Source organism: Thermobia domestica, chromosome 5, assembly GCF_964235325.1.
Source record: "Thermobia domestica chromosome 5, izTheDome1.hap1.1, whole genome shotgun sequence".
Classification (NCBI taxonomy): domain Eukaryota; kingdom Metazoa; phylum Arthropoda; class Insecta; order Zygentoma; family Lepismatidae; genus Thermobia; species Thermobia domestica.
This window is the reverse complement of record NC_137458.1, coordinates 5269291-5294051: the sequence shown is the minus strand read 5'-3', so window position 1 is coordinate 5294051 and position 24761 is coordinate 5269291. Positions and strand designations below refer to the sequence as shown.

General features: G+C 37.0%; 1 protein-coding gene across 2 annotated transcripts in view; it reads right to left on the bottom strand.

Moving 5' to 3' along the window:
- Window positions 1-24761, bottom strand: part of LOC145685698 (congested-like trachea protein) — a 61498-nt gene that overhangs the window by 27949 nt on the left and 8788 nt on the right. The window contains exon 2 of one of the 2 annotated variants that reach the window (XM_081758139.1): window positions 3610-5180. The exons of the other annotated variant lie outside the window; for it this stretch is intronic. Within the exon in view, the coding sequence (XP_081614265.1) occupies window positions 4268-5158 (891 nt within the window). The 5' untranslated portion in view covers window positions 5159-5180 and the 3' untranslated portion in view covers window positions 3610-4267. Of the gene's footprint in view, window positions 1-3609; window positions 5181-24761 lie in introns of those variants that run through there. 2 annotated transcript variants of the gene reach the window in all.

The following is a 24761-nucleotide window of genomic DNA, read 5'->3' as shown; positions in this document are numbered from 1 at the left end:
GGCCGGGCCGGGCTTGGGTGAGCGGACACTGATTTCTCTTCAGGTCGGTCCGGGCTGGGGCCGATTAATTGCAATTCTTTACTAATTATTGACTTTCGTTAAACGATAATTGGAATAAAGCCAAACGTTGAAAAAGTGTGCCCGTGAAAAATGTTACAAAGAATGCAATAGCTATTTACAGTTTGTGTTGCTTAGCGGCTCCACTTTCACTATAGAGGATTGCAGCCACTGTGAGGTAAAGTGAGCTCTGACCTTGACCTTCACTGAACTCATATTATGACAAGAAGGGTGGGAAAGTTTTGCCTGTCGCTAAACAATATTGCCATCTTCACTTTATGCTAAAAATCAATTAAGTTAGGTTTTTGTTACAGGAAATGGAGTTTTTGTTCTCTCGATGACAGGCAAAGTTCTAGGAGGCAATGGTACCATTCGAGAGGCAAGCGTCAGGTTGTGAACCAGAGTTTAGAAAATGTTTCTGAGGGTTAAGTCGTGTCTAATATTAAATTTTGAGAAAGATTGGGGCTCGAGCTAAATGTTTTAAAAATTTAACGGGCTGGGTCGGGCCAAAAACTTTTAAAATTTATCGGGCCCGGGCTGGACTTGGACCAAGAATTTTAAAAAACTTATCGGGCGGGGCCGGGCTCGGGCCAAAAATCTCCAAAACATTTCGGGCCCGGGCAGAATTGGGATCGGGCTGTAAAATTCGGCCCGTACAGGTCTCTAGTGTATGGGCAGTATCAGATTCTCATGTCGTCTTCTCTATGTAACAGGAAAAATAAAAGAAATTCCGATTATAACTTGAACGTCTCTCGTATATATGAAATAAACAGTTGAGAGAGATTACCAAAGCTTAATCTCCAAAGAAGTCTCCTAGAATAGAGCGTTTTTGGTAGTACAATAGAATGCGATGGTGGCGCCATAGCATCTCCAAAAGTAAGTTCGGTTTCAAATTCGTCAGCATGTATAAATTGTCGACCACCTTTCTTTAACCCCCAAACTTATGTACAACTTTTAAGATCTTGTTGATTGAAAAAAAGAAAAAAAAGAAAAAAAAAGAAAAAGAAAAAATTAAAAAAAACGAATAGTTATACAGTATGGCGCTAAATTCGTTGTACAAAAGCAGGGGAGTGATTCCTGAGACTAAAACAAACAAAAAAGTTCCAATAAACATAGAGCGAAAACCCCATCGTTTACGTGTTATAGGCTGCCGAAAACATGAAAAAATGAATTTTAAAGGTTCATAGCTCCAAAACTATGGGACCTACCGTAGTCGGGTCAAGACTTCACTTAGAAACTAGTATGTGCCCTATCCAAAAATCCATGTTTCAGAATCCTGAGGTGCTTCCACAACAATTTTTATAGAGGAAGTTTGACCACGGGCCTATGATATAAAGTACTCTCCAACTACCTCCATTAAAATTGTTGTGTGAGTACCTTAAGATTCTAAAACATGTATTTTTGGATAGAGCACATATTAGTTTCTAAGTGAAGTCTTGATCTGACTACAGTAGGTCCCATAGTTTTGGAGCTTTGGACCTTTAGAACTCAATTTTTCATGTTCTCGGTAGCCTATAACACGTAAACGATGGGGTTTTCGCCCTATGTTTATAGGAGCTTTTTTGTTTGTTTTACTCTCAGGAATCACCCTTGTGCTTTTGTACAACGAATTTAGCGCCATACTGTATAAAGTATTAAAAAAAAAAAAAACAAACAAACATAAGTAGTTATCATGGCACAAATATAGGAAGTACTCCTATACAAGAAAATGCAACGTAAGATTTATAAAAAAGGACTGAAGTACGCTCAACGTAGCAACAAGGACGTTAAAATTACACACACATACACAAAGTAACTTTGTAGATACTGGAGGTTAACTGGGACTGAGAATATGGTGTAGGAGGTCGATAGGAGATAGGAAAAAACTACTGAAAATCATCGCCGCAGATGTTGTAACTGAATACTTCACAATGTTTTCGCTACGTTGGGATAGTTATGATACGAAGGAGAGTCCGAAAAGAAGTTCCCCCTCTCGTTTTCCCTAGAAAAGCGAACAGCAATGGGAGAAACATAGACACAAGTGGGTATCGTTTGCCCGCGATCCTGCAGATGGCGCCGTCGCAAAGCGGAAACGAGTCTCTCAGTCTGAGCTTGGTAGCTATGGAGAGCATGCGCGTTTTCAGATACAGCCCAGCGTGGGCGAAGGGTAAGAGTCCCGAAAATCACACACAAAGAAACAGTCACCAGAAATGAAGCTATCACGTGATCAGTTTTCCTTCCGTTTAACCATATATGGCCGTAGGATTGGAGCTACACGCACCAACACACAGACAAAACATACCAAACTGATGAGGGAAGGCCTCGAGATCTCTCCTTCATATAAAATTAACACTATCCTTTCCCTTTTGCTTAAATGCCATAACTGAGTTTGGGGTCAGTGATACTTCCTACCGCAATAACATACTGTCTAACGCAATAAAAATAACATACTTTCTTCCGCAATAAAAATAACATACTTTCTGCCGCAATAAAAATAACATACTTTTTAGCGCCATAAAAATAACTTTTTCTTGATTTTTTTGTAAAGTACTCTTAAGCGAGTTTAGCACGATGTAATCTATCGACTGATAAATGGCTTGCTTATCAACAGTACTTTAGTTAAACAGAAATTAACGTTAAAAAGTTAATGATAATTTTCGACTATATATCATCAACTATACCATGGACTGACGCCTTATTACTATCATAATAAAAAACTAGATGAAGATAGCGTAATTACCATACATCATCAATTTTTAGGGTAAAAAAAACGTTTCCTCTCGAAAACTGCGCATTAGGATTTCCACTCACCACTATCGGTTTGTTTAGCTCAATAAGATCTATTAAACAACAAAGACAACGTTTGGGAGGTGATTCCTAACACCAACACAAGACAAAAAGTATAAACCAACCTGGGTGCACAAATACGTCATTTCGGAGTTATAGGCTGCCTAAAACAAGAAAAAATGAACTTTAAAAGGTCCATAGCTTTAAAACTATGGGGCCTACCGTAGTCGTGTCAAGACTTTCTTTAGGAACATGCCCGTAGCCAAACTCCCTCTATAAAAATTGTTGAGTGAGTGCCGTAGAATTCTGAAACATGAATTTTTGTATAGGACACATATTAGTTCCTAAGTGAAGTCTTGACCCGACTACGGTAAGTCTCATAGTTTTGTAGCTATGGACTTTTAAAATTCATTTTTTTTTCATTTTTTCGGCAGCCTCGGAAATGACGCATTTGTGTACCCTGGTTGGTTTATACTTTTTGTCTGATCTTGGTGTCAGGAATCACCTCCCAAACGTTTTGAAACACCCTGTATATGTCCTTTTTTTTTAATTACCGTATGCTAATACTGTAGAATTTCCAAGTAATAAGAAATTTGTTATAAAAGAACGGAGAACAACTTTGCATTTAAAATTAAGTTCATGAAATCAAAACTTTTATTTTTACAAAACAACTTTCTAAATAATGAAACTAAAAAAAAAAAACTTTTTTAAAATATAATTTTTGGTAATATATTTACATGAAAATAAGAATAATTATCAAATAACTAATTTAATTAGATAGTGTGAACATCATGTTTTAAGAAATACTGGTATACAAAAATTACAGTAATTCTCTTTGTTCTTCAAAATACAAGAATGGAACAAACATTAGCGATAAAAAATTTTGAAAAATTACAATATTTATGGACATAAACTTTTTTTTAAAACAGTACTAAGACAAACAATTTTCGAGCAAAAATTGGATACAAAGCTTTCAGCGAACATTTATTGTTCTTTTAACAGTTTGAATATTTGTAATTATTGCAACATAAATTTCGTACTCGTTTTACAATTATAAAATTTCTGAAAGAGAACTTTTTAAAAACATAAATATTCAAACAAAGATAAGAAATTATGACTGTAAAATATTTACATATAAAGCTCGTTATCCAAATGAAGTTCCCTAAAAACGACGACAGCATCAAAATAACGTAAGACTTGTCTCATGGCAGATGAGAAAGTTTTGTTAAGAAGCATGTTCTATCTTTTCAGTTCTGATAACACGAATGTAATAATTATTGTTAGAACATGACTATTAAAATAATTTTCTGGTGTCACAATTAGGTATATTTAAAAAAAATGTCTTGTACATTAATTTAACAATAATTCAAGTTACAAGCATCGAACACACACACTTAGTAGAGTCTTCTTTAAAAAAAAAAAAATGTTAGTCGTCTTTGTACTATTAATGCGGAGGTATCAACCAATTTAAGAAACCCATAAAAATTTCAAAACCAACAAAGCATGCAGCATTAGCAGGAAACGCTCGGAGCATAACTGGTGCAATCCCTCGGTACAAAGCACCCAAACCTTCCTCCGCCATTAATACTCTGAACACATCACGGACACCATTTGGGTATGAGCCTTCAGGAGCTGCTTGTAACCGACTTTTTAGAACATCCGCTGGCATGCCTATCACCCAATTACACATACCGGCAAGTCCACCAGCTAAAATTGTTCTCATAATTCCAACCTCGGACCGATCATGGCCTGGAGGACAAAGTATTCTTTGTAAACACTCATATGACATAAAGTACATTCCACCAGCTGGTACATCTCTTAACAGTGTGGCACAAAACCCTTTGTAAATACTTCTTATTCCACCTTCCTTGAACAACTGTTTGGCACAATCACCGGGGCCAGCATATTTGGCAGGTCCTCCACTACCTTGTATCTGTAGAAGCGTTTTAATTCGTTCGCCAGGGGCCATAATAGTTGAAGTGAAAAACCCTGAGAAAGCGCCAGCCAAATACAGCTCTGTTAAAGTGAGTTCTTTCCCTTCCTCGCGCTGTACCAGACGTTTCCCCACTCCAAACCCGAAGAAACTCAATGCAAAGATTGGAGCTATAGCGACTAATGGAGCACCCATTCCTTTGTATAACCCCTGAAACCCCTCTTTTTCAACTGTCTTTTTGGCACAGTCAAAAGTTCCTGTGAACATGGGTGGCTCTCCTGGCGCTGGTTTAGGCATTGTCTGCAATCGTACTTTGATTGTATCCAACGGATGCCCCACAAGAACAGTACAAATACCGCCAAAACCACCCGACATAAAATACTTCAACGGATTATCACTCATCTTGGCACAAAGTAATTAGAGTCTGCATTACATATGTAAGAAAATAGAACTTTTTTTTTCTGAAAATTCTCTACAGCTACCATTAATATGAATCGTCTGCTACAGTGGTTTTCCATTTCACCTTACGTGGCTCAAAAAAACATTATCCCTTTTAACTTCTAGTACCTATGTAAAAGAACTAAAGTAGTGTCTTTATTACTCGATTAAAAAAGTACCAATAAAGCTTTTTGCTTCTTTTTTTTTTATGTCTAGAGGCATTGTAGAACACGTTACGTATGGTTTCGCGCCTTTCTGCGTCGAGACATAGAGGGTGATGACGTAAAAACTTACGAAAAAGGACTATTTCTGTTGTTAGGCCTATTTTCATTATTTTTCGGCGGGCTTACTTTTCACCTAGAAGATTCAAATCTTGCACACACATTCAGTGCACCCCTTAGTATTTTTCAGATTTATTTTAGATCTCTGCGTTAACACAGAGAGTGGAATCCAGAGGGAAACAAAGATTAAAAAATGGGATTTTTTTTAACAAAATATCTTTTTTCGCGATTTTCCCGCCTCAGATACATGATGGACACATGTGAATGGTACCGTTTGAAAGACGTTTTTATTCCGAAGAGAATGATGTACGGACCATGATCTTAGGATAAATCGGGATGTCTCAAGAAATTTTTATATTACATCCGGGTCTTTTGGAGTAATCTGGAGCATTGTGGCTCATCGGAAAATATTTCCCCCCGACCTTACTATTCAAGATAGAAACTTGAGATTTTGTACACACATTTAGTACAGCCCTTACTATTTTTCAGTTCATTTTAAGATCTGTTCGTTACCACGGGGGGTGGGGGGAGAGGAATCCAGGTGGGCTCAAAACTTAAAAAAAAAAAAAAATCCGATTTCTCTCAAAATTTTACGCCTCAGGAACATGATATAGGGAAATATGAATGGCACCGTTTGAGAGGCTGATCTATTATGAAGAGAATGAGGTACGAACCATAATCCTAGGATAAATACGATTATGCTGTAGCTGCTTGATTGAAAGTCTATAATCTACCTAATAAAAAAGCTAGAACTTAAAAGGGTTATTCAGTTTAATCCTGTCAGCATGTAAATTAAATTAAATTTTTGGTATACTGTACGTTCAGATTATGCTCTTTATGCTTTAAGAGCAGACATGATAAATGTAAGTCAATTATGATGGAGGCATGATAAATGCAAGTCAATCATAATGGAATAACTAGTGCGATGATTTTGCGTGTTTGTGTACTGCGCCTTTATGCAACACCAAGTAATGAAGGACGCACTAGTACCTGTTGACTTTTGACTGATTAGTTAGCAAAAAAATTATGGTCCAGGGGGTATATAGGTCCACAACTTGAATTTTGGGGATGGGTGCATAGGACCATCTGTTAAATTTTGGAAACTTTCAAAACTACAATTTGGTGCTGCTTTGCTTCACAAAGTAGGGAATATGAAACACACAAGTAAACGTTACGTTTGGGTGAATCGAGTTGCTATCCGAGACATCTGTGACAGAGTAGTACTAAATATGCTCAACTACATTTAGTTGAAGCCAGGTATTTTGGGGTTTAAATAATTTGCTCTATGTATTTATATCACATATGGACAGAGATAAGTTAGTTTCGCCTTGGTGTTATTATGCAACAACCGGGTTATGATGGAAGGGGTCACATAAGCTTAAAGCGGAATCTAAACCGCTTCTCGACTTACATCCGAGAGAAATTGTCCTCTACTTGAACTCGAAGCCGGGACTAATTGGCTACCATAGGAGGAACTAGAGGGGAGCCAGCCCTCCCCAGACGCAGACCTGTCCCTCCTAGAATTTTTCTACTGGAAGAAAGTAATTTTATTAATATTACTACTTTTAATAAAGTAATTTTATTAATACTTTAAACGCGGCAATTTCTTAACACGGAATAACGGATTGGCAAAAGACGTGAGATTGGGTGGCCCGCTTGTTCTCTGTTCCCCTGATTTATCGCCACTATAGTACTTTTTCTGGATTTATCTAAAACTCCGAGTATTTTTTCTATATCAAACAATACGAACCACTTTGGATAATCTTTATCAAAGGGCTGTCGATGAAATTGCACTTATTGAACTGGGCGCCACTAGGAATGCAGTATTTGTGTTTTACCATCGAATTGCTCACTGCCAAAACAAGAAGGGTATGCAGTTTGAGCGTATGTTGTGAAACATCAGTTACACTTTGTTCATCTGCCAATTTTAGACAACCAAGTCGAGAGAGGCAAGGGGACTCATGATAATCAAGTTCTTCGAAAAAAAAATGGGAAGACACTATGTGGCTGGTAAAGCTGATATGTAGTTACGCATTCCGTAACTAGGGTAACAGTAATTTAGATAGCAGGAAACGAAGACAGGACAACGTTTTTTTATTCTCTACTTTCATGTGAAACGGAATTTTCAACGAAGTTAGGGTTATGTTAAATCCAAGTGTATCAGTCAACCCTCCCTAACAATTTAACTAAACTTTGAGAACGTATTTAAGAAGCAGGTGGATTTCCTGACTCTGGAATGTCAAAAAGAGTGTGCCACGAATTAGACTATCAAACTGATGTATGTTGAATTACAAACTGCACTCATCTTATGCAACTTTGACAAGGAACATAACACGCATGAGTTTATAAACAAAAAATAATTTTGAGTTTTCTCTAATTCAACATAAACTCTGTCATTGTGACTAAACAAACGTGAGTTACTAACCTTTAAAATCGTGAAGATCATTTATAATAGCCCTGTATATCAATTAAGTTTCTTTGCGCTTTATCCAGGTTTTGTAAATTTGTTTTCCTGTGAAATCTCCTTTGTCATTTGTGCTTTTACATACTAGTGTGAAAAAATGATTTTACTTAATCTGTCCATGTGACGTGATATTTAACACATATTGGTCTACTTGAACTTTACAATTCTAGGGAAGATGTTTCTGTTGCAAAACACAAAAACTGTCCTTTTCATATCGTAGTTGTCTACCATGGTCGCACTAAAATGTAAATAAAAGCAATTTTGTTTTATGCTAAGAATTTTTAAAATATTGGTCACATATTTCGTGCTTTTTGATTGCATGTATATTTCTCGATATATATATATATATTACCAATCCCAGGTAATGTACCATGATTTTTTTCTTTGTGCTTACAGCATCATCTAGGCGGGTAACGAAAAGTATTTCAAGCAAAATTTGTGTATTTTCGATCCCAAATTCGAATCTGCAACAAAAATAGGGAGTTTCTATACAAAACTTTCAAGTTGGCCACTGGGGCGCTATGATGGGACTCCTGGGGACACTTGTTGTTTATAGAATTTTATAGGCCTCTAACATGTGTACATTCTTACCTATATAGATTTGTTACTTTGTTATTTCGGAAATATTTGAGGTCGCAAAGTTAGGGGCCGTACGTACGTTGATATTCATTTTTTTTTTGCGATTACAGCGTCATCTATTAGAATAACGAAAAAGTGGTTCAGGTGAAAGTTGCTTAGTTTTAATCGTACAATAGAATCTGCAATAAAAATAGAGGGTTTCCATTTGAAATGTTCTAGTTGGCCCCTGGGGCCCTATGATGGGACCTCTGAGGGCACTGGTTGTTTACAGTATTTTATAGGTCCCTGACATGTGTACAGCGGGCCACAGAAATTCTTGAGGTACAAAGTCCATGAGTTAGGCAACCCAACTAACGCCCGTTTCAAGATTAATTACGCCTGGTAGAGTAGCTAGAACAGCAGCATGAAGTTGCCCAACCTGTTAAAAGAACAAATCGTAAAATGTGTTTTGGTGCAGGAGTGAGGAGAAACGCTAGCTGACGAAATGACAAAAGGGAGTCTTTGCATACGTGCACTCACAGCACAGTACCAGAAAAAATATATACGGACACCAGAGGCGCTGATGAGAAAATAATAGTTGGGGAACTTAAAAATAATCTTATAATTAACTCAAATGAGGGATTATATAAACAAGTTAACTTACTTCAAATGACTATACATATACGCGTATCAAATAATAAACGGATAGAATATGCGGTATATATTAGTTTATTGTTTTTAAAATAAACACAAAGCATGGGCTGAGTTTTAAAACTATTAATAATAGTCCTACCTACAAATCAATTAAAGTATGGATTGATCATTCAGGGAAAGAACCCAGCCCCTGATGAAAATTTTTGGGGTCTAACAGGGACTGAGCTCCTAGGTTCCTGCGCAACTGATTGATACGTAATGTTACTTCGAAAGAACTTCTTATCTGATTTCATTATTCGTTAAATAATTTTTGAAAATGCTAAATATCGTTATGCAGTAATTTATTTGTAAATATTAAAAATGCAAAATTCGATAACACTTAAACAAGTTGGAGAACTTACCCGTACTAAGCGTATTTCTCCTTAGGTTGCAAATATAACTCAGGGTTCGTGATTTGTTTAATATTTGTGCAAATTTACACATTAAGATACAAGGAGAAAAGAGGAAAGTATAGTGTCAATAAACAACAATTTAAAAATGCAAGAAATTAACGATTAATATCAAATATAGAACCATTAACAGCATTAACTTTGTAACTCATTTTCTCCATTCATTTTCCTTCCCTTATTTTCAGGATTACATCATCACTGATTTCCTCCACTGGAGATTATCTTTCATTTAGCAGCATCCAACTGGAGCTCAGCCTTGTAAATGAAACATTTTAAAAAGGGTAAACGGCGAAGGCAGGAATCGAACCCGGGCCACCAGATTAGAAAACTACAACTCCAACCACTCAACTAAAGCGTTACTTCTTTCGGCTCGCCTAAATAAAGAGCCTTTTCTGTTCGCTCAAAACAGTAACTTGTTAATAATCAGATTGACTGGCAAAACACAGGAACATATAATTCACTTGGAGGGCTTTATATCACTGTATTCACTAAATTATCAACATTACAAATTTTTTAAAAACAAAATACAAAACTCCTTTATTTTGAATTAAATACAGCGCGTGTATTATACTCGTACACAAACTAAAGACAAACCAATTGCTGCGTAGTAATTGTGGTTAAGTGGTCAAGGCGCTCGAACAGTAATCTGAAGGTAGTCGAATCAAATCGGATCCACGAACGACCAGTATACATTTTTTTTTTTACTTTAGAATTTTTGGTGGCGATTGATCGGCGATGACACGTTTTATTTTCTTCTGATATTTGAATACTCGGATGTTTCAATACTTGAACTATCAAATCTTCAGGATTAATAATAATAATAATAATAATAATAATAATAATAATAATAATAATAATAATAATAATAATAATAATAATAATAATACTGACAATCTCATAGAAGATTAAAAGTTAGGAATTTATTATCGCTCAGGGCATAACATTTCAACCAGAAATGTAACATTTGGCAAGAATATTTCGGTTTTGTTTAGTGTTGCTCACGAGAAGAGGGATTTCTCATCTCGTTTCTGATACAAAACAAACAAAATTGAGACGAGACTTAACATTTTATATTCAAGACGAGACAAGGCTAACTCAAATTATCGTCTCGTTTTGGAGATGGAAATCGAGACGAGACGAAAAGTATCGTAAACATTTCTCGTTTTATCTCGATTCTCGAAATAGTGTATGTCCATTCTTTAAGTAAAAATTGCTTTGTAGACTCAATCTTATACGATATTTTGTTTTTTGTATTTCGGAGTTCATTGAATTTATTATGGTCTGTGTAGGTATTTTTGTAGCAAAGCTTTTATAATTACTTCTGCATATCATAAAAGTTAGTTTATTATATGCCTTACTGTTCAGTAATATTCAGTTATTTTTTATTACAGTTATCTTCCTCAAAACGTACAGCAGAATACTTTCTACATGAAACTTTAGTGGAACGCCTTGGTTTAAAATTTTGGTAGTTGCATAGGTGTGTTCTGGAGGTCCAGACACCCTCCGGAAATTCCGATTTATCTGTAGTTTTTGCCTAATTTTAGGGCAACTTTAAAAATTTTAATACCATTATTATTATTATTATTATTATTATTACTGAAAGTTTAAGACCTCAGTAATAGTGGAAGACATTTGAAATAATTACTCGGAAGCAATATCGTTTCAGACACATTTATGACTCATATTAGGCCCTAAGTATGACCTTTAGGGGTCGTATTCATGAATTGTTTGCTAAACACGTTATGTTTTCCACCACAGTACGAATCAAGGTTGTGGACAGACATGTGACGTCAGTTTGCTAGTATTTCTCCTGTGAAGAAAGCAGTCTCCAATCTAACTTGTAAGACCGAAAGAAATTGAGCATTTTTCATTTTTATTACACATCAGAAGTATGAACATTATAGTTCATAAAAACAACTTACCGCACCGAGAATCGAACCCGGGACCCCTGAATCCCGAAACGAATGCTCACGCCACTACGTTAAGACTTCTCTGTCAAGGAAGACTCAAACATCACTCGTTTATATAGCAAATTGCACACGTTTACGATAACGACGAAACACACTGATTTCTGTCATGAGAAAATACGAGAGACTTCAAATTTAAATTAAAAAACAAAAATATACATATAGTACCTCAGACCACTATCTTTTCTGATTCACTGAAAGTATCTCCGTAACTTGTCTTTATTATACTTAGTAAATACTCGTTTTAAGCTATTTCCAGTAACTTGGAACGACAGGGACACGAACACAGATACATCAAGGACATGTACAATTTCAAAAGATCTCCAACCAGGAATTGAACACGGGACCACGAGCACTGAACTATCTGAGGCAGTGATGGCGTGGGTCAATGAAAACGACCCATCAGCCACCATGACCCTCTACCAACCGTGACCCACTCTGACCCACTCGGTCTCACCACCCACCATTACCCATTTGGACCCACCACCCACGATGACCCACTGACCCGCTCCGGCCCACCACCTACCAAAACGCATCGTTATCAACTCTGACACATGATACACAGCCTATTCTCTACTGACTAAAGAGTTTATACTTGTAATAATAAAACCAGGTTGTGAAATTCTAACGAATCGGAGTTTGAATTTTTACGCTTACTCGCTCAAGCACCGGCCTGTTACAATAACGGTGGATCTGACCTTTACAATATAAAATGGTAAAGTGTTTGTCATGGGCCAAATTTCAATGAATTTTAATTAAATTATCATGGTATAATTATTTCCTTGTTTAATTATCATTAATTTTCAGTGAAAAACGCATGAAATTTGAAAGTCCCAAATCAAGGTAAGTAGACCAACGTACAGTCCAAACTTAAAATTTCCGTGTAATTAAGCGTACATTACAAATTTTATGTCTATTTTTCTCACAACTTTATTGCTTGATTGCCCTGTGCCCTAAGCGCTCCATATAATAAACATAAGCTTCAGCAATTATTATAGTAGAAACCGCATGGTTTCTGTTTCTCAATTTGTTTCTCATCTAATACCGATCATTTTCAATCATTTTTTACAAACCAACCAACCACCAATTTTGCATATATAGAACCCCCCCCCCCCCCGCTTATAAAGAGGAATTTTTAAAAATGCTATGAAACATTGTGTTCACTTTCAATAGACAATTAATATACTGAATTTCAGCTCCGTAAGTTTAACGGCTTGTGAGATACTCTTTTTTTTGTAAAAATTCGGATCTCTACTACCCCCTTAAGATATTATTATAATGAAAGTGATAACATCCCAGTGTGGAATTAAGGCCTAACTATATACCAAAAGTCATTTCATTTGACTTTGCAATTTGGCTGTGATGATCAGGTACACATAGTTACATCCATTTTTTATATAATAATTTATATATTATAGTGATTCAAAAATGTATTGTTTCCAGTAGTTAGCTCCTCTAAAAACTCACAGGTTGTGTGTCTTAAAAGCCAAGTAGTAGTATAAGTCCTGTTGCCATTATTGCAATTATAAATATCAATGTCCAAAAATGCCTGTTCTTTTTTCACATACAAGGAGAAGGCAGACTTTGGTAAGTAAACTTCGGGGCCATTTTTTGCGAGTTGGTAGTGCACATTTAAAAAATTAATATTGCAAACAGAGAGCGCAATGGCCAAAAATAACGGAGAAAAACCGTCTTAAAGTTTTCTACTCGCTGCATATATTGTACGACGCACACACATTTACCAAGTGCCGGCGTGGCAAAGTCAGGGAAATTTTTGACTGATGAGTAAAGGGTTCCGGGTTCGATTCCTGTTCGAGTCATACTTTTTTTGCTTCAACCAATAAAGTAGCCATTTGTAACTATAAGTAAAATATTAATTCACTATATTTTTATAATGAATAAAACAATAGAAATTTTCGGTAGGAACAGGGCCGGATCCAGGATTTTCTGAGGGGGTGCACCAATAACTGCCAGTACATTTGAATTAAATTTGAGTTTTTTAAATGCCTTTATGTATCTCTAGTGTGAATGAGGAATTGACCTGGAATTGCTAAGTGTCTGCTCTCGGTTCTACAAAATTCAGAAAATTGACTGAAACTATTGATTTTGCAAAATTCACTGCTAGCTTCTCACTTTAGATAGGTATATTTACAAAGAAGGGAGGGTTGCACGTGCACCTTTGCACCCCCCTAAATCCGGCCCTGGATAGGAACAAAATTTAATCTATACTGTACACATTATTGTTACGGCAGTCGTTGTGTAATAAATGTTCTTGACGCCTCGTGTCTACATCTGTAGGCAGTGTGCGAATTATAAGGGGAATGAGGAGGAAATCTCCTTTGGTTATAGCAACATCCAGTATTAGCAAAGGGTATTTCCCCCTCAACTCCTTTGTAATTCGCAAACTGTCAACAGATGTAGACAAGAGGCGTCAAGAACATTTATTACACAACGACTGTCGTAACCAGTGACGTATTTAAGGAGGCGCTTCCGGGCTTAAGCCCCCCCGAAATGTTATTTACTATATTAAAGGACATGAAATATCTTGAAGAATTTTCACATTTCCTCGACTAAAGTTGGCAAAGTTCTCCGAAATAAAATCGTAAATATACCACTGGTCGTAACCATAATATAACTCGTGATATCAGTATATTTACGGAATAATTAAATTTTGTTTGCCAGTTAACATGGAACATTGCAAAATTTTACAAGTGATTTGAAAATTTCTAATGTTTTATTCATTATAAACATATAGTGAATTAATATTTTACTTATAGTTACAAATGCCTACTTTATTGGTTGAAGAAAAAAAAAAGATGTATGACTCGAACAGGAATCGAACCCAGGACACTACACAAAAGTTACTTATTTTACTCATTCTGCCACACCGTCATTCGTCGTACGATATATGCGGCGAGTAGAAAACTTTAATACGGTTTTTCTCCGTTACTTTTGGCCATTGCGCTCCCCAGTTTGTATTTTAATTCTTTAAATGTGCACTACCACGTCGCAAAAAATGGCAACGAAATTCACTTACCAAACTCTGCCTTCTTCTTGTTAGAGATACTCATCTCAGGTAAGTAAACAGAAACAAATAAAAAAGGAAGGGTAATGGAGGCCTTGAAAGTAAAACGTAGACAAATTCACCAGTGTTCAGAAGCATATTTTTAAGGACGCTCAACCCTAGCAATAAGAGCTAAATACGCGGTTCTGATTAGTTGAAGTTATCTGTTACTCGCCACCTACCTTAAATATAGCAGAAATGAACTACCTACTGCTGTCGGTCCTCGTGGCCGAGACCGATAGCACAACTGGTTAGTAATTACAGAGGTTGTTCAGTCTACATTTGGCCAATTTCGACTTACCTAAAAATTTAGAAGAATCCATGGCGCCAGGTCCGTAAGTGCTCGATGTATTTCCCTTGGTTCCTAACAATAGACCGACAGCGTAATTTCCACTGTAATAGGCTTCTCTGAAGAACTGGGAGGGGAATCTTGTCCCATTCCCTTTGCACAGCTTTCCAAAGTACTTCCACAGTTGTCACACGCCATTTTCCCAAAGCCCGCTTCAGCAATCCAAATCCACAATAGTCCATAGGACTTGCATCTGGAGATTTACCAGGTACCTCATTGAAAGGTATCACCTGTATACTACTTGCCTCCTCCATCTCCCTGTAGAATACGAGGGACGATCGTGAGATGTGATGAGGCCTTATCCATGTGAATGAGCACCAGGTTGGTATCATTTTTGTACATTGTTGGAATCTCATGCTCGTAGATCGGCCACATGATCTGTTACTGAAAATACTGTGAATTTATTTTGCAGTTCTTCGCCACCCTACAAATCTTCAGTTTACCTCGGTAACAGTGGCCAGTAACGACCATGAACCCTTTTGGGAAGGATTCTTTACAGACACGGACCCACCTTCTGAAGTTCTTGGCGCCTTTCTCTCGGTACATGATAGCTCTAGGTTTGCCGCAGACGAAAAGGTAACTCCATGCTTCATCGAGCGTTACGACGTACATCCACCTTTGTTTTGCTAGATGCCGCTCGTACAGCTTAAGGGCGTTACACTTCCGTTCCTTTTGGTGGGCATTCGTGAGAAGATGGCTGCGAGCTTCATTACTATTTCCAGCTTGAGTTGATGGTGTAACGTCCGGCTCACAGTCCCCAAAGACACGTCAAGACGATTAGCCATACACCTTTGTGTTGGCGGATTTTCTCGCATTGCCATTTTGCGAAGTTTCGTCTGCATGTTGGAGGTGGCCTTGGTGCATTCCCGCTTCCTACGCAACTTCTTTGGTGATCCAAATGGTGAAGCTTCGTTGCCCTTGTACTTTTTAATAACATTTTTTATTCCACTTAAACTGATGTTGCAACCATTCTTCTTGCATTGTTTTCTAATGACAGAAACACTAAAGTGGGCGTCATACAGAGCCGCAACGTAGACTTCCCAAAACCGGCTTAGTTTGGGCGGCATTTTGGTCACAGAGCGGAAACCCACACACTTGGAAACAAATTTAACACAACACTCACAACAATGGTCCTGTTTTGTGCGTTATTGTCGTCCGCGCGGAACAACAACTCCGTTCCCAGGAAGCCACTGCACAACACTGCAGAAAGCCACGAGCCAGGTCGGGTGAGTCCATTCTGCCCGGGAGGGGGAAGGAACGAAATCGGCCAAACGCAGGATGAACAACCTCTGTATAATTACTTTTGGCGTGGGTTCAAACCCGCCTCAGAGAAACTATTTTAATTCTTATATTTTATTTTTTATTAAGTCCGATTTCCATTAAAATATGATAAATAATACTCAAAAAAGTGATTTACTTACGTTATGCGTGCAGTTTTGCTACACGAATCCACACTATAGGTAGTAATAGCAGTAGTAGTAACAACGGATCAGAAGCCCCGCAGGGCTAGTTTTGTTCCAGCTTGACTGCCATGATATTAATTTAACCTCAGCTGCTTCTTCAATTTTCTTCTTCTTTAATTCCAAAGTGACGATTTTCTTCTATTACTATAATACACAATACATACACTAGAAGGTTTGGACAATCGCAAACTGGAACCAATCAGAAACGTGTATTTAGTTCCTATGGCTATGGACAAGGGTGAAATAAAAATATAATGCTCACAAGATACTGTCTACAATGCAGTAAGTAGAGTGGGTCGGTGGATCTCAGTGGGACATGGTGGGTCGCAGTGGGTCATAGTGGGTGGTGTGTCGCAGTGGGTCACATGCTGTTGACCCTCGACCCACTGATCCACTCAGAAAACTCGATTTACTAACCCACCGACCATCTCCAACTCTGCTCTGAGGATGGGGTACTTGGTTCGTTCCTAAGGCAAGTAAGCTTGAAGTGGACATCGTGCTCGTGGATTTTCTCGGGACACTCCAATTTTTTCCCATTTTCTCCTTCCACTAATTCGCCCATCATAATTCACTTGCTTTAATCATGGTCTCCCTTAACCTAACAGGCATAATCGTGGGACATTAAACGCAAAGATCACGAAATATGAAAAGTGTTAATAACAGTATGACAGAAGTGCCTAAAAGACATGAAGAGTTGCAACGAAACTTTCTGTAGGGACAATACTCAAAAAGGAAACGAATATTTTTTTTTTTCATTTTCTCCGGAAAAACTGCTTTAGAGTGCAGAAACCCCTACCCAAAATTGTGAAAGTTGAAAGCGTAAAGGCAAGAATTAGTAGACTGAAATGAATATAATTGTGCACAGATATTGTATACATAAAATGAGGCAATATGTGTTTCGTATTTTCCTTTAAAAAAAGAAAGAAAAATTCAAAACCTTTGATTACGAATTATCTAAAGTGCTAATAAGTATACGTCAGAAATGCCTAAAGAAATGGAGGATTGCAATGAAACTTTTGTAGGGACAATACGCAAAAAAATAAGCAAACGTGTTTTTAGCTTGTGCGGAGAAACAGTGTTGGGGCCAAGGCCTCTTCCGCAAAAAGTAGATATTATCGTAGAAGTACGGGAAGGAGTGGATCGAAGCGATTGAAATTGCGTGTAGATATTGTATATATAAAATAAGGCAATTCGTGTTTCCCAATCGTCCCCATGTAATCTATTTCGTAAACATATTGATATCACGAGTTATAGTTACCACAGTCGTTGTGTAAAAAATATTCTTGACGCTTCCTGCCTACATCTGTTGACAGTGTAAAAATTACAAGGGGGATGAGAAGGAAATCCTCTTTGGTAATACTGGATGTTACTATAACCAAAGGAGATTACCCCTTATTCCACTTCTATTAAGCGGCGAAAATCTGTCTCCAATATTGGGGGGAACGGGTAAGACCGTTCCCATATTTTTTTAAAGCGATGTTCAAAATATTTATGATGTTGAAAAACAATTCTGTGGAGGATCAGAGGAGCAGAGTTGTCTTCAACATTGTGAGGCGGGCAGATTTGAGGTTTATTCTGGGGGATATCAATTTCATCTCATTTTCCTTTGTGGCAATCGGATACAATTCATCACATTTCTCCCCAAAAAACGCATTTCAAATCGGATTATTGGGGGCACAATCCCTCAGTTCTAAGATTGGAGGGAACATGTTCTCCTCATCCACCCGTGCCATTTGTGCTAATGCTTGTAATACACACACTGTCAACAGATGTAGACAAAAAGCATAAGAACATTTTTTACACAACGACTGTGGTTTCCATAATATAACTCGTGATATCAGTATATTTACGAAATAGATTATATTTTGTAGCCAGTTACCATGAAATATTGAAAGATTTTACAACTGATTTGAATATTTCTATTGTTTTAATTCATTATAAACATATGGAGAATCAACATTTTACCTGTAGCTACAAGTGGCGAGCTACTTTATTGGTTCAAGCAAACAAAAAATAAATAAATAAATAAATAAATAAATAAAAGTTGACACCAGCGGGAATCGAACCCGTAACACTTTGAACAAGTCACAAATCCTTCTGACTCTGCCACACCGTCACTTAAAAAAATTGCGCAACGTACGACATATGCGGCGAGTCGAAAACGTTAAGACGCTTTTTCTATGCTATATTAGGCCATTGCGCTCTCCCAGTTTGTAATATGAACACTTTAAATGTTCACAATCACCTTGTAAAAAATGGCCCCGATGTTAATTTACCAAAGTCTGCTTTCTCCTTGTAAGTGAAAAAGAACTTCAGGCATTTTTGGATATTGATATTTGTAAATTGCAATAATAGCAAGATACGGAGATACTTTCGGTGAATCATAAAATAAAGTGGTCTGAGGCACTATGTGTCTATTTTTGTTTTTTAATTTAAATTTGAAGTCTCTCGAGTATAGTATTTTATCATGACAGAAATCGGTGTGTTTCGTCGTTATCGTCAACGTGTGCAATTTTCTTCGTAAACGAGTGTTTTTGACTCTTACTTATCAGAGAAGTCTTAGCGTAGTGGCGTGAGAATTCGTTTCGTAATTCAGGAGTCCCGGCTTCGATTCTCGCTGCGATAAGTTGTTTTTATGAACTACAATATTCATACTTCTGATGTGTAATAAAATGAAAAATGCTTAATTTCTTCCGGTCTTACAAGTTCGAATGAAGACTGCTTTCTTCACAGGGGAAATACCAGGTTATCATACAATAAGTATCGCCGTTCAGAGAACCCTGGAGACGTAATCACTTGACAGAATGCAACGAAATCTGGTAGGAGTACATTTGGGAACATGCAGAAGCGATTGGTGTAAAAAACAAAATTAGTTCCAATATTCGCCACTAGAGGTAACTGTGGCACTGTACAACACCAAGTAAGTGCAGAGTGAAAGCAAAACGACATTAGTGATGCTAAATGATAAGAAAGGCTATAATTACCCCTTCTGTAGGTCTCGTGCCATTGATTACTAATGTTATTAATACCCCGTGGTCAGAATCGGATTTAGGGGGAAGGTGCATTTGCAACTGAAGCGTCTCTTTAAAATTCTTGAATATCTTACAAAAACGAAGTTAAATGTTAGTCTTTAATTAAATGTGGTCCCCAAAATGCAAGCTCTAGAAAATTCCAGGAAAAGATTAGTGTCAAATCTCGCCTCCAGTGGCTATTATGTTTTTGTCCAGTATTAACACCGGTGAGTATGGTAGACAAATGATATTGATATTCAATGAAAGAAAGGCCGTAATTACCCCCTTTCGACGCGTGGCATTAATTTGTACTCCTATAAATAACCCTGTGCCGTAGTGTAGCGATCTGTTATGAGCGATGATGATGATGTGGAGGTCCTTGAGCAAGAAAATGCATGGTGACTAGTAAGGTATGAGATGATGATGGCTTTCTAAGGACGGGACCTACAAGATAACGTGGGATCTGACTCACGTGTGTCCTCACCGGAAATCGAACCCGGGACTCCTTGAACACAATGTAAAGAGTGTAGAAAGAAATAAGAAAAAAATATCGGATCACCATCATTTCACTTCTGGCACATAATGGTCCTCAAACCCTTATAAATGAAACACATGCAGGCATGACTAGTGCATGGAGAGGTAATTACAGTCTTTCTTATCATTTAGCATCACTAGTGTCGTTTTCATTACACGCTGCACTTACATGGCGTTGTACAGCGCCACAATTACGTCTGGTGGCAAAAATTTGAACTAATTTTGTTTTCTACACTAATAGCTTCTGCGTGTTCCCAAGTATGCTACTACCAAGATTGGTTGCATTCTATCGAGTGGTTACGCCTGCAGAGTTCTCTGAACAGCGACACTTATTTTATAATAACCTAGCAAACTGACGTCATATGTCTGTCTACAACCTCGATTCGTACTCTGGTGGAAAACGTAACATGTTTAGCGCACAATTCATGAATACGACCCCTAAGGGTCAGGCTTAGGGCCTAGTATGAGGCATAAATGTGTCTGAAACGATATTGTTTCCGAGCAATTATTCCGAACGTCTTCCACTATTACTCCTACTGCTAAAAAAAATATTTTCGTTCGCCATTTCCAACATGTTCCATATATCCGTTCAACCAAAATTTGTAAATAGGAACTATTTTCTCTTATATTGGTATGTATATTTTATTAAAATATCAAATAACGCATACATAATCCAAAGTCTTTTAGCCAAAGAAAGCGTGTTACTACGTACCGTGGTGAAGACAAATCCTACTTCATTTTTGTTTAGGCATCCGAAGTTTCGATATTAATGTTGTCCAGGAGCTGACACTTCTTTCTCCCTTTCATTTCCTTTCGGACACTAATCGCTCTTATCCTTTCTCTATCACTATCTCTTATCCTTTCTTTTTCTTTTCCTATCAACTTCAGTACGCTTATTTACATTGCAATAGGACGTAATATTGAGGTCTTAAATTTTCAGTAATAATAATAATAATAATTACTGAACAGTAAGGCATATGGTGCCTTCCATTTCAATTCAGGCAAAAAAATATAAAATTGTACCACCACCATCTCAGATATTGTTGAAACTTTTTTTTTATAGCAACTCGACATGTTTTTAAGAGACACATATTTTTTTGTTTTGTCGAAAAAAATTTTCCCGACAAGTAATGGGCCATCAAAGATGGGGAGTACAATTTATGAATTGTAGAAGACATGGAAAATGGTCTACTTCGGAGCCTCGCCATTCGGCTATAGAGACAGGTAGAGTTATAATTCTTGTTGTGATATGTATATAGGGATATAAATAAACTATATTTTATTATAATTTGGTTTGCGCATGCGTATCTTTTTGTACACAAATTAACAAATGAACGTCAATTTATCTGAAAAGTCGAAGTTTGCGAATTTTTTTTCGAGCACTTCCGGTTCGAATTTTAAAATTCTGTTTTCACGGTTGGTAAGACCTGGTTACCCGCTTTCCGAAAAAAATTTTGTATCGCTTCTGTGTGCAACCGTTTTGTCGCAAAAAATTCGAGAAATTGTAAAATTTTCCAAAATCGCCATTTTCTCGAAAACACCATCTTTTAAAATTCTGAAATTTTGTCAGATGGTTCAGCTTTACATGAATAATAAACACACCAAATATCATTCTCGACCAATGCTTCATGAATTAACTGCAGCCTTTTAAAGTTAGCGAAGTTTTGTTAACTTTGATGTCACAGTTAATAACACTGGGAACAATAAAAGTGCAATGATTTGATGATGTTTGTGGTTCACATTCATTAAATGAAGAATAAAAGGTTTTCTTGACTGTTTTTCTCATTATTTTGATCAAGAAGGCTCTCTGAAATAGTAAAATGAGCCTCCCCCTACTCCTCCGTTTTCTTAAACCGAAATAATCTGAGGTGGAAATTACGATTACGAAACACACAAATTTTAAGTTTACTTGAAATGGCCATCCAATAAATTCTGATGATCTACAAAAAGCCTGAACTATTACCTCAGTCATGATTTGGAATGCTCCAGACAAAGTCTCAATTAAGTGCGATCTCATTATAGTGATCGAAAAAGGACAAAAAGTTTAAAAAATCGAAACGTTTTCTTACGCGTTCCAAAGAAATTTACTAACTTTCAGGGTTGGCAAAAACCATGGTTTTTATTTAAAAAACCAAATAAACCGGTTTTTTTGGTTTAAACCAGGTTTTTTTGGTTTAAACCAGGTTTTTATGGTTTAAATAATTTGCTCTATATATTCATATCATATATGGACAGAAATAAGTTTGTTTCGCCTTGATGTTATTATGCAACAACCGGGTTATGCTGGAAGGGGTCACATAAGCTTAAAGCGGAATAAAAACCGCTTCTCGAGTTACATCCGAGAGAAATTGTCCTCCATTTGAACTCGGAACCAGGACTAATTGGCCACAAATGCGATACGTCTGCCGACTCACTCATGAAGGAATCCTGATTAAAAAAAAAAAAAAAAAATACGTTGTACTGATCTTTACATGCTTCTTAATATAACTGTCAAGAGTCATTTCAGGACAAAAAGATAAACACTTGCACAAGTGAAACCATTACACAGAATTACATATGAACAATTTCAAAGTACTACGGAGTACAGAAGAACTAATTTAGTTCAAGTTAGTTAACAACGACTTTTATTGGTCCAAATTAAAGAAATACACCGACTTAATCTGCATATCAATAAGAAAAGTGAGTAAAGATACGAATTATTATTTGAGAATTATTTGGCTCAAACTCATTTATACATAAATAGATACCAAAGATACTTATTTCACTAAATGCCTCTCGTGGGGTCTGTATGACCCTCCCCCCACACACACACAAAAGTACGGCATTTTCGATTTTTTTAAAATCAATAGTAAACATTGAAACGCAACAATATTTAGAATTTTTCTTCGATTGCAATTACATAACAATAATAACAACTACAAAAAATCACAAAATAAACATTTATAAACTTATAAAAAAAAAGTTGCTTTTGTAGTATAATCTTTTGGAGTAATGAATGGGGAATTTAGGTCTGAATATAATACGAATAATATACGGGAGTGAAACGTGATAACCCACAAATGTGTGTTCATCAAGATTTTACAAACACACTTTTACGAACATTTTTTTGTTGTTTGGTTTAAACCAATTGGTTTTTTTTGAAAAAACCAGCTGGTTTAAACCTTGGTTTAAACCATGGTTTAAACCACCTTGGTTTAAACCAGCCAACCCTGCTAACTTTTGAAACAGAACAATCCCAACAGAAGAATGGGTCACTCGGAATTTTACATTATTCGACTAAAGTGGGTCAGTCCGCAACCTGCGAGGGAAGTGTGTATATGTGTGTGTGTATTGTGCAAATTTTAAGTTAGCTGCTACTGCGTTGCTACAAATCAAAGGTGCAGCCTGTACTGAAGCTGTCATGAGTGACCTATTTCCTTTAGTAGTATGATCCGTAGAAAATGACAACTGTCTTCTTCAAGAATGTGGTGAATGTCCTGAAATGGAAGGGATAAGTGTGGAGTCTTTAATTATTGATCCTGATGAAAATGAAACTGCTACGTATGTCATATGGGAAAACAATAATCTCGTTAAAAAACTGTGCCACTTTCTGTTTTCGTATCATACATTGCTTGTTTAATTGTAAGAATTGTAATTCATAATTACATCAAGAAAATCAAAAGAGAATTAATTGCTACCGAAAAGCACCGTATAAAATTTCAAGATACAAATTCTATTTTACTTCATGTGGACTTCGCTGAAAACTGGACTGTTATTCTGCAAAGTGAAATTCAGAGTTATCACCGGAATATGAAACAACTGACAGTTTTGTTGTAATAAACGACGATAAAACACACGATTCGGCTCATGTACTCATAGCCATAGACAAGATTCTAAAAATACTCGAAGAAAAGCGAAAATATATTTAATAGAAAAAGGTTTGAATACGAGAAAATAAGTGTCTACAATTTCCCAAACCGTGTCAGTGATTTCTGATGGTGCTGTATCGAACTTCAAAAATCGCTTTCAGATGTTCGAGATGCAGACAGGTCCGATAAAGCAGTGGTTTTGCAGTGAAACCGGCCATGCAAGGGCCTCTGCGACGGTATTCAGGGGGGGGGAGGTGTAAAAAATGTGGCAACGCGGCAAAACCTTAGGCAAATACAGATACACAGTATTAAAAACGCAGAAGAAAAAATGAAATGAAATCTTTAAGTTTTACGTCCCACGATTATGCCGGTTAGGCTAAAGGAGACGGTGATTATGAGAAATGAATGAAATGGGAATGAATGAATGCAGAAAGTGGGAGGAAACGGGATAACCCCGAGAAAACCCACGAGCACGGTGTTTGTCCACCACAAAGCCCATACGGCACGATCTGGGATCGAACCAGGGACCCCAAGCACCGGAGGTGAACGCTCTACCACTGAGCCACCGCCTCCCCCCCCACTAAAACCACAGAAGAATTCGTGAGTATAGTGCAAGTACAAACTCCGGATATTACTCTCGTTTTGTTGCCTGGAACTGAATTCGACGACTTCCGGAAGAAAAAAAAGGGAAATTATGCGACCGGTAACTGGTATTCAACGAAGTCATCTTTGGCTTTCGGAAAATGGCGAAGTTTTTATGGCAGTAACGGGTCACCATGAACTAACCTCATGCTTCCCCCAAAATCGCACTTCTGCAATTCAAAGTGTAGATTTAAGAAATCTGCAAAAAGGAACTTCTGTTATATACATACAGGGTCAGTCCTTAAAGTAGTAGGACTGATTTTTTTCTTTTCTTTTTACAGAC